This window comes from Charadrius vociferus, unplaced genomic scaffold (genome assembly GCF_000708025.1).
Source record: "Charadrius vociferus isolate BGI_N301 unplaced genomic scaffold, ASM70802v2 scaffold326, whole genome shotgun sequence".
NCBI classification, from domain to species: domain Eukaryota; kingdom Metazoa; phylum Chordata; class Aves; order Charadriiformes; family Charadriidae; genus Charadrius; species Charadrius vociferus.
The window spans coordinates 2,713,451-2,727,412 of record NW_009649062.1 but is presented as its reverse complement, the minus strand read 5'-3'; the positions used below and the strand labels follow the sequence as shown (position 1 = coordinate 2,727,412).

Below are 13,962 nucleotides of genomic sequence, written 5' to 3'. Positions count from 1 at the left end.
TTACTCAGCAAGGGAAAACTTCTATTCAGAAAAAGTTCTATTAATAGTAGCCATTTGAAATCTTATCATTTACATAAATTAGATCCTTGTAAAGACGAACAGAATGTAACAATCATTTTCTCTAGCCTGCTGTTAAATAAGTGGTATAATGCTTGTCACTTCAGTGTTTATAGTGTCGCAAGAAATTAAAATGGTATCCACTTTTTTAAGAGTAGTGAACTTTTTTTATTTACCTGCACCTTGAAGTCATCTTGTTGACAAAAATTAATTCTACTTAATAGTTTTTCTCTTATATCATTCTGTAGAGATGCTGATGATTCTTTGTGATGTCATCTGATGCTTATAAGAAGTTCTCTCAAGAATTTCTTGGAATGACACAAACACTCCTGTCTTCTTCAGTCACTAAAAGCTCAAGGATGATATTTAGTTGTAAAATCTCAACACTCAAATGCAAGCATGAGAAAGTGTTGCATACATCCATTTCTGTGGTGGGAGAATATGCCACAGAAGAAACAGACAACTTGAGTGATTTTTTTTTTTAAATTTTTTTTTTAATTAATAACTTCTTAGTTCAGGAAAAAAATAAATCACAAAAAAGAACTGGAAGAACTACTCTCCACCTTCTTTATAAAAGAGCTTTCTCAAAGAGAGACGCTATATACCTTGTTCACCACTACGTCAAAGCCTATCATAATCACCTCAGTTTTCACATCTATTCTACCACATTTCATGCTCAGCTTCCAAGTATCTCTTATAAAGGAGGTGGGGGTGTGCTTTAGACAGGTTAAAAATATGCTGCACCTTTACAGTATTTAAACAATTACACCAAGCATAGTTCATACATTTATCACATTAACTATCACCTGGTAACCATACATTTAAAAAGGTCTAATGTATAGAGTATGTAATACCCATGACAGATACTCTTACTTACTTAAGAGCATATAAAGATCAGGATTCATTCACCCTCCCCATCTACAAGTTAATTTCTCATCTCTTCCTGGTACAATATAAATGACAAAAAAAATCCCTTCATTCCATTGCACTACCGCAACCCTATATGCATAGAAAGGCAGATTAATTATCTGTAACAGGGGAAAGGAAGAGGGGTTTGTAAAAGGAATTTGAAGAACCTCTACTGCACAGGTAGTTTAGATGTTACGTACATGAGTTTCGTTGTTTGCTGTTTTTTTCCCCCCGATTTTTTTTCTTGAAGTCACATAATACATCCCTACACAAACATAACTTGAGTAAGTGCAAGCAAGGTTGTACATAGTACTGTAGACACATTATTCTTGACCAACAAAAAAAATTCAGCACAAGAGACTTGAACACTAGCACAGTGACAAGTCTATGCTGAAAGCCCATCTGGGGTGTGGGAAGTGGTGAATGAGAATGCAAAGCACATTTCTGCACATAACGTGCAAAGGCTTGATCTCCACAACTGCACTCAATTTGCTACATGCACAGCCAGAGATGAAAATGAGATCAAAACCAGCTGGGAATGGTTGTCCTGAGAAGATACAATAACCATTAAAAAAATATCTAAACATAAAATACAAATACAGAAGCAACAGAACATTGTTAATAATACTAAAAGACAGAAACACACTGTTGTTGTTAAAAGAAGTTTCAAGTATTATTCCAGATCCAATTTCAATCCTACTCACAGGAGAAAATGCCCAGAGATTAGGAAGAGAAGTCCACACCAAAGTGTATTTTTAATAGCATACAGGCAGGGTCAACAGACCCAGCCTTGTGACAGCTATTTTAAAAAATAAAAATCTAAACAGAAATGCATCATTCTAATTAGCATTCATATTAAGATGTGCATTACTGGAAATAGTTGTTTAATTCACTGACACCAGTAGACATGATGTGCTGCATCGTTTGTGCTCCATTATATCACAAGATATCGTGTGTACACTTTTTAACATTGAAGTACAAATCCTGCTCGTAAAATAAGGCATACTTAAAAACAACATGGTATCTACAGAGGTAACTTTGTATGCTTTCTTCTCATTCTGTTTCACTCTTCTCGGTATGATAAAAAAGAAAAATTGGTCCCAGTCAAGGTTTGTGAACATTATCTACCAGATTATGATGAAACAGACTGGATCATATCAATTTGGGGGTGGTGGGTTGTGCTGGGATTTTTTTTTTTTTTTTAAATAATACTTGGGACATTTCCTGAATGAGCTCTGCAGAAAGCATGAAAATAAAATCTTTGTTTTATGTCAGTGACACCAGTGTTCCCCTTCATCATCCCTATCCCTACCCAGAAATGCCTCCATATTGCTACCGTTTGTCCAAACTGAGTAATTTTCTGTAAGATTGTTCCTTCCAGTAAAGCTGCTATATTCTGTTTTAAATTATAGCTTTTTCTACGTTTTCACCAGTGTCTGCATGCTAGAGAACAGCTGCATGGCAGAGGTACATATTTAGCATACGATATTAAACCAAAAAAGAAATTAAAAAAATGAACCAGTGTGTCCTACTGGCTGCTCTATGTCAAAAGCACTGTTTGGTCTTCTGATATAAAACACTACAGAAGTAATATTAGCAGAAGTCTGTTCTGCTTCAAGTATTACCCCAACTTTCAACGTGATTTTCAAATTTTTGTGCAATTATTTTTGTAATTTAATGTGAATAAAAACATCAACACAACTAAACTAAGAAAAGAAACTGTACTTCTTTCACTATAACACTGCACATATGGTAGAAGCTTTTAAGTTCAAACAGCTGTTTAATGGACGGATTTATTTTTTTTTAAAGTGAATATTAATGTGGTTTCTAGCCCAAATGCAATGGGTAGTGACAAAATATCAGACTACCGCAAAATGCAGTTACAAATATACACTGACAATTTCCTTCTTAAATATTAATGGCTCTTGAAATATCCATCAGATACTTTTACAAAACATTTCTATTTTAGTCTAAGGATTTTTCTTAGTTTCTTCACAAGTAGTGCAAATACACTCCTTATTCTTAGGTCTTCCCAAGATATGGCTGGTTTTTGTGTGTGACATTTCTGTTCATGTTCTCCACTGAAGTGATACAGGGACACTGTAGTCATGAGGATGGAATGCAATGCTTGCTGGACTTTCTTGGAAAAAAAGAAAAACTACCTTATTCATGTACAGCTGTAAAATTCTACTAATTAAAAAGTTCACACCAGATTACCTGATGCAAAAGTTATTGAGTCCCTGCTATGGGGGAAATGAGAAGATCCCCTGAAACCTTAAACTGTACAAGCAGTGTGTCAGGTTTTTGTCCCCTCTCTACAAACTACAAATATTCAGTTCTTGAATCGTGTTTGTTCACAAATGTGATTGAATTTCCTGAAATAAAAAAAAAAAAGTATTAAAATGTACCAGAGTTCTCGGAAGTCAGGCAACAAAAGAAAGTAAGTGATTTTCACAGGGTATTTTAAATGTTAAACAGTTTAAAGCACAACATTTACACGCTAACATATCTGTTTTTCAGAACCTGTTTAGATCGTACTCTACTACCATGTTATCAGTAACACGATTTTCAACATCTCTCCTGCCTAACTTTTGTTAGTTTTATTATGCACACCAGGAACCTGTTATTAAAAGCATTCCTTTATATTTCTACATACTTCCAACCCAGAAAGCAATTAAAACAAGAACCAGTGAACTAATTTTGCCCTGTAAGACATCGGTAATTTTTAGTAGACAGCATTACACAAGTCATTAGGAACTAGAATTAACCAGGCAAATAATACATTTCAACGTAAACATGTTCTTTCACTGTCTTAGAATCTTATTCTGGAAAGAAAAAGATAATTTTTTTTCTCATTTTGTATTATTTAGGTTTTATGGGAATGGCAAGCCCATCTTTCCGAATTAAACAGATAACTTTGTACGAAGCACTCCTTTCCAATTCTAAAAACATCTCACTATTCATCCTTTGCTATTCTCTTACGTGGGTTATGCATCCCCTCATACGTAACTGAAACAAGAGTTGGGGTGTTGAGTGTGTATATACATATACATGTGGAAGAGATGATACAAAAGAGACCATGAATTTTCTCCCTCTTGCTGAATTAGATCAAGGCTTAAAAATAAACCTTGCTTACAAAACCAAACTACTTGGCAAAACAGTTTAGCTCAATAAAAAAACCCCGTAACTGGACATCTAGAATTGGTATGACAGGATTATTTGCTTTTACGGATTTTAGCAACTAAGAGCAGCAGCCAGCAAAGTTCTAGGAACAGCTAATGCTTGAAAGAAGAAAACAAACAAAAAAAAAAGGACAAGAAAAAGAAAGGAAAAACCCCATGAGTCTATACTAGATGGAATTACATGAGTCTATTCTAGATGGAATTATCCACCACAATATGAACAAAAATGACTGGTGAGTGCTTTGATACCAAATTAACTTTCTAACATTTCAAACAAAATCTACTCTGGGAAAAGAGGCAGTCCTGTAACATTAAGTTACAGATAGCAGTGGTGCTTTAAAGTACATTTGCAACTTAAATCCCGAATTATTTTTGAAAGTTATTTGGCAAAACCCCCTGAATTTGTAAGAGGCAGGGGATGAATATTTTACAAGTCTTTCTTATGATCTGCTTGCATGGGCTGTACAGACTGGTTATTTTCAAACTGTAGTACCTGAAATATTAAATGAATTATGCTAAGTGTATATGTTCATTGCAGCGTTAGAAAGATACTGCAGAATCTACTATTCATTAAAGCACCTTCTCAATAAAGGGTAACAGTGCCTCATCTTAAATTGCACTGAGAATTTAGAGAATAATTCATAAAGCAAGAAGGATTTTTCTACCCTCTCTGGAACCGGTTAGCTCTTAGGTAGATAGTTTTTATTTTGTTTTACAACTCTGTAATATTTGTCTTACCACACATGCATCTTTTCCTAAAAATGAAACTGCGTTGGTTATCAGTGGCCTTGATTTTTATTTTTTTTTTTTTTAATCAAGGACCTTGATTTATTTTGGATGGACATTTCTCATGAATGAGCGGATACCAGAAGCCCATGTCCCCTAGATGTATTAAAACACTTGATAAGTAGAGGATTAATCTCTTTTCAGGCTCAATATTTAATTTTTACCATATGCCTGATTGCTTGGGTCAGAGGCGTAAGATCTAGAAACTATTCCAAAACCAGGAACTGCTAAGTCACACCAGGTTCCTAATGTTACATGTTCCAAACTTCTCTTGCTTCTCTTATTGCAGATTATTGCCACCAATTTATCCCTTCCAAGTATGCTGCACTTCACTTGAAGAGCCTCTCTTATAGTTTCAAATGGAAACCGCAAGGTGCTAATTATTGTGTACAGTGTTTTTAAGAAGCACCCAGACATGAGCAAATGAGAAGCTGCTTCAGTGGGAGAAGAACAGGAATGTAGAGTGAGTTGTGGGTAGAAAACAAAACTCAAGAAGCGTCAGCAATGGGTTACATAAACTTACAACTTCTGACATGCATGAAGGGCTCATTTCAAAGTTGTATTAAAACCAAAATGACCAAAAAAAGTTTTGTTTATGCTGCAACAGTGTTACTCATGCAATTTCTGGCGCTTCAAAGGTTGGGATTTTTGTTGTTGTTTTTTTAAAAAAGAAACAAAACCCCAAACCACTTCATAAATTGTTTAACTTACATGGCATGATGTGCTTTGACCTGAGTTCGACAGTTGCGCCCCCAGTAGCAATCAGGACGTGATGTGACAGTAACTACAAAAAGAGAAAAATCAAATGCTACATTTCTTACAGAAGTCATTAAATAAGGTGATGTAGATCTGCTAATGGTGGTTACTCATCAGCAGAAGCTTTGTAGACATGATTGGCAAGAAACAAATGTAAACTATATTGGTTCACCTTTCTAGAAGCAAAGCAAACACTTTGTGAAGGACAAAAAATTACTTCTGAATTAGGCTCATGCAGACTTATGATGAAAGGATTTGGTTCTCAGTGCTGTCAACTGTAATTTTACAATTTAGTTTAATAGAGATGGACTTTACAGTTCGAGACACTAGGCATACGTCTAGATACATTTCCATACAAAAGAAAAAATTATTAATTTGGGTAGAGTTTGTTGTTTTTCCCCCACTTCAACATACATTATAACTCAGCTGTCCAGGAAGCCATTACACTAACATGAAAAGCAATCCTAAGGAGAAACAAGGCAGACTGACTGTCTCTCATTATGCGCAGCAGCAGAAGCAGAGTTCTCAGCTGTTAAAGACAGGGAAGATGTTGCTAACAACAGGAACGAGATGGCCAAAAGTAACATTTAAAAGTAGACTGCTGGAAGAGCTTCTGTTCCCCACAGATTTGGGATTGAAGGAGGCACAGTTGCTTGCATGCTATTTTATACTAAAACTGTAAATGCAAACAGATTTGGAATTTATGAAAACATTCTTGTTCCTTGCTGAGAGCTGGTAAAATGTGAAATTGTTTGGGAGGTGCATCATTTCATGTATTTAAATGGGAAAATAAATCAAATTACAGCAACCGGTTCTTGTTGACTATATTCTGGATTTTACTGAATTCCTCTTTCCACTATGCAGATTATTCCATACATGACAAATCATACTGAAAAAAACGATTCCATTAGGGAGTCTAACAATAACTATATGCAAACTTAGCAGCTGAAAAGTAAAGCAATCAGCATAAGATACAAGCCCTGCAAAGAGACTTGCACTGGGCTACGTGAAGATGATAAAAAACCCCAAGGATACAACTGACTTAACTCCCTAAATGACTTTTCCCCCCTTACTGTGCGAAGCAATCCCCACCTGGCAATTCAGCAACAGGAATATTCTGCCTGTACTGGTAGGCAAGTTCTCGAAAGCTGCGAAGGCCACAACAGTAGCAAAGCACTGTGTTCCCAGTAATTCTGTAATCTGGGGAGAAAACAGGTTTGTACATCATGTCACTGTAAGGCTTGAGAAATCAGATTTAACAAAAATGTCACGATGGCACTGGTTATGTACACAGAACTTCAAACCTCTTGATAATATTACTGAGTTATATATAGACAAAGAGTTATACATGGACAAAACTGAACATAACACATACCTGACAACATAAAAACTCCTCTTTGAAGAGCTAAGAGACTTTCGTTTAGCATATTTTTCCACGTCAAACCCCTGGATGCCAGGTAATCCTGAAAAGAGCAATTTCAGTGTTTAATCTAGAAAAATCTAGGAAAAAAAACAACCTTTAAAGAGTGTCCAAGCCATTCACCCTCAAATATTTCCAAATCTAGATCTAACTAGGTTTTCAAAATGGGCTGATGCTAAGTAAAAATTAAATACCTTAACTTAATTAGCATGATACTTTCAGATCATCAAACCTTCCACTCAGTATCTTTTTTTCAGAAGACTCCTACTTTTGCCAAAAGAACGCAAATAGATGTGTTTCAGTCACACTCCTATTTACCTTAAATCAAGATTTCATCCCGTTTACCCGATTTAGAGAACCCCATTATGGTATGGGCAAAATATTTTCCATGCAACCTAGCATGAAATTTGTTGGGAAGAAAAAATATTTAACAAGTCTTGTTTTATTGGTATATTTTTAGTGAATTATTTTTCTCTTTAATTAGTATTTTGGATTTTACACTTTAGAGTATAGGAACTGGCTTCCCTAATAAATACTTCATACAAGTAAAATTCTTGGATGATTTAACAACCAAACATATCTGAATTCTACAGTACATCTACCAGTCATTTAAACTCAAATTCAGAAGTTATGTCTAGAATTCTGGCCTTCTTGGCACCTGTCAGACATACACGTTGGAGAAATTAAACACCAGGATTGCACGAAAGGGATTTTTTTGTTACTGTTGTTAATTTGGGTGATACAAGAAGATCTGATGCTAAATGGAATGCGTCTCTAGAATACAATGGCCTGTTACGCAGAGCCTGAAAGGGCCAAATTATCACTCCCAAATACTTCCAATCTAGGCACAGTAACTACAACTGTGATCCAGCTGAATGTTTGGGGCTCATTAGATTTGCCTTTCAGAACCAGGTTCTGCAAGTGACACAATGCTGCTGCTCTCTTAGGCAGCATATCACTATCATTTCTTGAGTGAGTACATGTTAAATTTTGTACATTCATTACTACACATGATACATAATGACTTTCAAACATACCTTTAGGATATCTGACTCGTAGTGGTTGTTATTTAGGACGCCATCTAAACACTTATCACCAAGATTTATTTCTAATCAGAACAAGAAGAAGAGAAGTTACTATTTCTTCCCCCAACCCCATGGCCCTCACGCATTCTCTGAAGATTCTTCTGTTTCCTGAAATAATGTGCACAAACTTACGTGAGCATCAAGTAAATGACTGCATTCAACATATGCTAAAGCATGTGATATATAACTTCCAGTGGCAAAGACAAGCTATTGAGATTCTGCAATTTCACCTTTAGTTCACAAACACTACTACTAATCTGCACAAATTAACAATGCTATTAAAGCATATTCCATTAGCTTCAAACTGCAGCGAAGTCATTTCAACTGTTCTAATTTATTTTTTAAAATGTCTAAAACCTGGAGTTTCAGAAGTCTGCAGTGCTCTTGCAGGCTGAAATACACCATAGTCCTTTTTATACGGGAAAGCATTGTGCTTATAGTTTTCAAACCAAATATGGTATGAAGACAAGAATTTAGATTTTCTCAAAGTTAAGACACTTACCACTGAAGATTTTTTTTATGATTGTGATGTGCGGACACAGCCTTTGTTTCCTTTCGCATGACTGTGCTACAAACTAGTCTATTCTATTTCTGAAATTACCTAAAGTTCAAGACAGACAGACATAATTGCAAAGTGAGCAGGCTCATAAAAAACAGATTATTCCACAATACCACAGAATGGTGCCAAACAGCCAAAACACGCCATCCGAGTGCAGCCCCAATATAAGTGACAGAAGGGTTGCAGACAAACTGTACCTGGAAAATAACAAAGAAAAGCCCTGTAAAGACCTGCACACAACAAAACTCAACAGTTATTATTCTTATAAATCAATAACAATAGAGCCCTTGGCTTTAAAGAGTACAACTTTCTCATTTAAAATACATTCTATAGAGGAATAATAAGTTTTACAAAGGAAGATTCATTCATGCTTTTCTTCTTACAAGAGTCCCGATAAAGAATATTCAAATAAAGAACACTCAAAGTAAACTTAAGTTTAATTAAAAATAAGGAGAGATTTAGTTCTGTAGCCAAAATTTTATTAAAAAGAGAAAGTACACACATTGCTGAGGAGCAACATGAGGATTCTGTTCACGCTCTGCTCTTCGGTCAGGCATTGGCTGAAAGCAGCAGGTACATATTACATGGCTTCCTTGAGCAGGACATACATATTCCTGGACAGCTAGACGAGGTAAAAACAGGGGGGGGGGAAAGACAGACTGAACAATGTACACAATTGCAATCTGGACTAGGAATCTTAGTAAATATTATCAACATAGTAAGTAGTATTAACATAAGTAACAAGCAAGCAATCAATATCATTTTATCATTTTTACAAAGATACCATAAAAGAGCAGAAAAATGGCCTAAACCACAACAGTGGCATTCAGGCTTCTAAATTATGTCAGCGTGTAAAATATTTCAATATGTAGAACAGTTGAAAAACTATCAACCATCAGCAATCCACTTTGGAGAACCACAGAAAAACCCATGGTCAAATCTCATGATATTTGCAAAGACACCTATGTGAAGTGGTGTTACTCTCGTAGTACCGTGAGGGCGAGCTTGCTTAGTTCACAACGGGTGTATGAGTTGCAGTATTTTAGTATCACACTACTGAGAAGATTTCATGACACTGACCTGCAGGGAAGTTGGCTGATGTAGATGGTGCATCTCCCAGTGCTTGCATTCCTCCTGCTTCTGTCTCTTGGCCTGTGCCAGGCAGAGTTGGAACAGAGTGTCTTCGATACCCTGGGCACTGTCTGCATACTATATATGGTTGACTGAAAGAATAAAAAAAGGTCATAGGAAATCACACACAACAGATGCAAATATAACTAATATCCCTATGCTAGACAGGGTTGTTCATACTTTCAAAGTTTAAATTTGGAATTTCTTCATCCAGTAACATATGGAAGTTTATATAACTCAGTACCTCACAGCTGTGAAGACTGCTGTAGTTGTAACAGATAAAAACTTTGTATTTTGCAGTATTCCCCAAGCAGTTTAAAAAAAAAAAAAAGAAAAAGAAAAAAGAAAATGAGAGTGGTGTGACTGGAAGGGAAATGTACAAGAAAGAGAGGAACAACACTCAAATAGGCATCTACAGGAAGAGTTTTTCTGTTCCCCTCTAGAAATACAGCAAAAAATGTTTGCTATTGGAAGTGAAGATGAGGTATTTTGGTGCCTGGGAATCCCTAGGTCAAGCACCAGCTGATTCATGCCATGCACCTGGTGAAAGCAGCATTCCAGGCATATAAGAAAGTACAATCATTGCAGCTGCATTCATAGGGTCATGGACTGCTTTATCTCCTGACTAGATCTTAGCCAGAAACCTGTTTTCTCTAAACCAACAGCCAATTTGTAATTAGAAAAGGCAATTTCATGTATCTTACATGAAGCAGTTGCATAATTCAGGATAGATCTGTTGGTTGTTAACTGATTCTGGCTGGACTTCTAGGAAGTTCTAATTTTAATTATTTTTTTATTGACTGCTCAAGGTTCAGTAGGATAGCCAGTAGAATTGCCAAGATAATTATTGGTAAGAATGAACTCACCTGGAAACAAAAATAAGATTCATTCTGGGAATGATCATGGAAAAACTACCAGCTGTAACAGTGTTTATGAAACTAGCTCAATTTGTGGGTTTGTGCATTGAAACATAAGTAAATCTAATTTAGCACACAGCTTAAATACATACCTGATATCTGAAGATTCACTATCTACATCTGACAATTCCAACAAATCTTCAGAACTTCCTTCCTCGTCTGAAAAAGATCTCCGCACCTTAGGTTGCAACATGTCTTGAGTAATTTTGTTTCTAGCATCCATGCTACGTACATCATCTTCATTACGACATTTATCTGGCATGAGAACCAAATTAAAATTTCAAGAGAAAAGAATAGCTTACAACCCTTATCCCCACCCTACTTTATTAACACAGTTACAATTATTGTGCTTTCGTTTCCATAAAACTTATTTTTAGATAAAGAAGTTCTAGAAGATCTTAGTTACATTCCCCTCTCTGTTAATGGAAGAGTAGTATCAAGCTACTTAAGTTTTGTTTTCAAGAGGCCATGATCAAAGTTCATTAAATTCATATTCAAGTATATTTTTCAGAAGTATCTAAGTTTGGGTGGCCTAATCAGTCAGTGTGCCCTATTTCATAAAACAGATATCCTTCTCACGATTAAGCAACAAAATAAAATTAATAATTCTTAGCATACTCAGTTATATATTAAATCACCTTTAACTCTCACCCAGTATTTGAAATATCACAACAAGTTATTATGTCATATTAAACGCACTTGTTTTCTTACAGCCACGTCAGAGAAAACAGCAGAGTAATAATGCATACATAGAAATTTAATAGACAACAGTCTGCACATACATCAGTTATGCAGCTCATGTGTGAAATACATCAGATTCTGTTACTGTTCAACTTGCCTGGATGCTGAATCAGATAAGCTTCAACCAAGTTGTTCAATATGTGATTTTTACAAATGCGTTCTACTGGACAACGACAAGTTGGACATAGAGAAGATCTTTCCATCCATCCTGAGTAGCAGGCAGCACAAAAAGTATGCATACAAGGCTGCAAGCTGGAAAACACAAACATGAAAACAATGAAAGAAATGGACTCAAACCACAAATCTCTTATTTTTCAGATACATTCATAACACTCAAAAAACCTGTTTAGCATTGATTTGACTACATAGATTGGGGTGGAGTGGTGGAGAAGGGACTCAGAGGGCTTGTGAAAACCCTAAATAACCTGGCCTCCTCAAACAGTTGTCACTGAACATCATGTATTGTTACCACATGATTACAGCTTTTGTCAGTCATACATACCTTACACAGTCATGCAGCAGTTCTTGGCAGATAATGCAAGTTAGTGTTTCTTCCATCTTATCTGGTTTCACATTTGATGTTTTTGCATCTTCAAAGCCAATTTTAATTATACATTCACTTGGAGCTGCTGGTGAAAGATTTGGACAAGCATCTTCATCTACAAAGACAGAAGATTCCACAGTATGTAGTTTTTGAAGCTTTTTTAAAATCTTTAAGTGTTAAAAAAAGACCTGAAAGATATACACTGATTCAGTGTTCACTGGCAGTGGTCCCACTAAAGGTTCTTGTTTTAGACATAACAGCTTCTGCTACTGAAGACATTCTTTTCACTGGACCATAAATCTAGTCAATATGAAGCAAGAAACAAATTGAAGGAGGACTGACAACAGACGACCTGACTCAATTTGAGGCTGGGGGGAGTGAGAGGGGAGTTTTGCTTTTCTTACTTAATATAATACTATAACGTAAAACAACATTGTGAGGAGGAAAAGAGTTACCTATCCCCTACTAACATAATTGTTCAAGACCTTCTAAGTTTGATATGTGTGCATTTTGAATTTATTTCATATTAATAACGAAAAATAAGCACAGAATCTTATGTTTCTGTTAATCTCACTGGGCCTCTATGAAAGATGGACATAACTTTAAGTTTTTTAAACTAACTTTCAAGAATAACATTAAAATAAAAGTATGCCAGGGTAGGTTGTGCAATACTGTAGTATACTAGCCTCCTTTTAGTTTCTTCTTAGCAGGTTCCAAACCTTCCTCCTCCCCTGTCCTTTGAGAATCTGATTCTGCTTTTTCTTTGTCAGTGATTTCTGAAGTGATTGCAGAAGGTTCAGTATTCATATCCAGCTTTTCATGTTCGTCCTGCAGCGTTCTCAGACACACAGATTCCAAGATGGGGAAAGCAGGCACAGGAGTGAAAACTGAGGATTGTGATCCTGCAAAATAAAAACAGAAACATGAACATAGCTGCATACAGATTGGGACATGTGAAAATAACAGGTACTCAAACACTGACGATACACACACCAATCCAAACATCTAAACAGGAAAAAGTGGAGCAAAAAAATCAATGTCTGTGTAACTATACTACGTGCACTCTGAGCCGATCTGACTAACTGGAAAGACCTGGGGGGCAAAAACAAGCTATTAGTTGTGTAACCCTACTTAAAATCCCCATTCCTCTTTAAATTGTAGAGTATTTATTCATAAAACTATTATCCACACCAGGTCTTCCTGACAAAGACGCCAGGCAGAGGATTTATGCAATACTGATCATACGTAACAGGTCAGGATCACAGTGGAGGCCAAAGCTTTGTTTTCAAGAGGAGCATGTTTAAAAAGTCCCATTGAACTGTTGACAAATGTTATTTTCTAGCTCTTGCTCCAGTTCTATTCTAAGAGTTACACAGCATTGTAGTGTTACACTTGCCAACATAATGCAGGATACTAGACTAGGGATCCATGGGGTATATTTTGACCTTAGAGCTCCAACCAAGGGAAAGGGGACTGGTGATTGGCAGCAGTAACAGTGACAATTAGAGCAGTTTCTCACAGTGAGTGCACGAGCACAAGCACTCATATCTACTCAATTTGTTATATGAGCCACACAGATTTGCTAAGTTTTCACCAGTGCTCCGCTACAAAACCATACAGTAAAGACAGAACATTTTGGGATTTACATGTATTTTCTGTCCCTGTGAGCATAAGCAATTCTCACAATTGCCTTACTCATCCACCAGGATTTACCCTACCTGATCATAGAGAGAAAGTTAGAATGCACATATCCACCTGGTATTTTCACTAGAACTTAACAAAGCAAATGCTAAAGACCCAGATAGGGGTAAGAGATTAATCTGTTAAAATTCAAAACTGGAGTTACAGTTGATGGGATATCAAACTTTAAATACT

The 13,962-nt window shown here is 36.1% G+C and overlaps 1 protein-coding gene across 1 annotated transcript in view; it reads right to left on the bottom strand.

Annotated features, from left to right (window-relative positions):
• Positions 1-3,048: 3,048 nt before the first annotated feature.
• The window catches only part of CHFR (checkpoint with forkhead and ring finger domains, E3 ubiquitin protein ligase), a 22,206-nt gene continuing 11,292 nt past the window's right edge, over positions 3,049-13,962 (bottom strand). Inside the window, exons 6-17 of the mRNA XM_009888140.1 lie at positions 12,774-13,092; positions 12,046-12,202; positions 11,641-11,795; positions 10,895-11,057; positions 9,835-9,977; positions 9,257-9,376; positions 8,868-8,951; positions 8,148-8,218; positions 7,066-7,153; positions 6,783-6,890; positions 5,646-5,718; positions 3,049-3,341 (exon numbers count right to left, since the gene is read on the bottom strand). Coding sequence (XP_009886442.1) covers positions 3,299-3,341; positions 5,646-5,718; positions 6,783-6,890; positions 7,066-7,153; positions 8,148-8,218; positions 8,868-8,951; positions 9,257-9,376; positions 9,835-9,977; positions 10,895-11,057; positions 11,641-11,795; positions 12,046-12,202; positions 12,774-13,092 — 1,524 coding nt within the window. The 3' untranslated portion in view covers positions 3,049-3,298. The remainder of the gene's footprint in view (positions 3,342-5,645; positions 5,719-6,782; positions 6,891-7,065; positions 7,154-8,147; positions 8,219-8,867; positions 8,952-9,256; positions 9,377-9,834; positions 9,978-10,894; positions 11,058-11,640; positions 11,796-12,045; positions 12,203-12,773; positions 13,093-13,962) is intronic.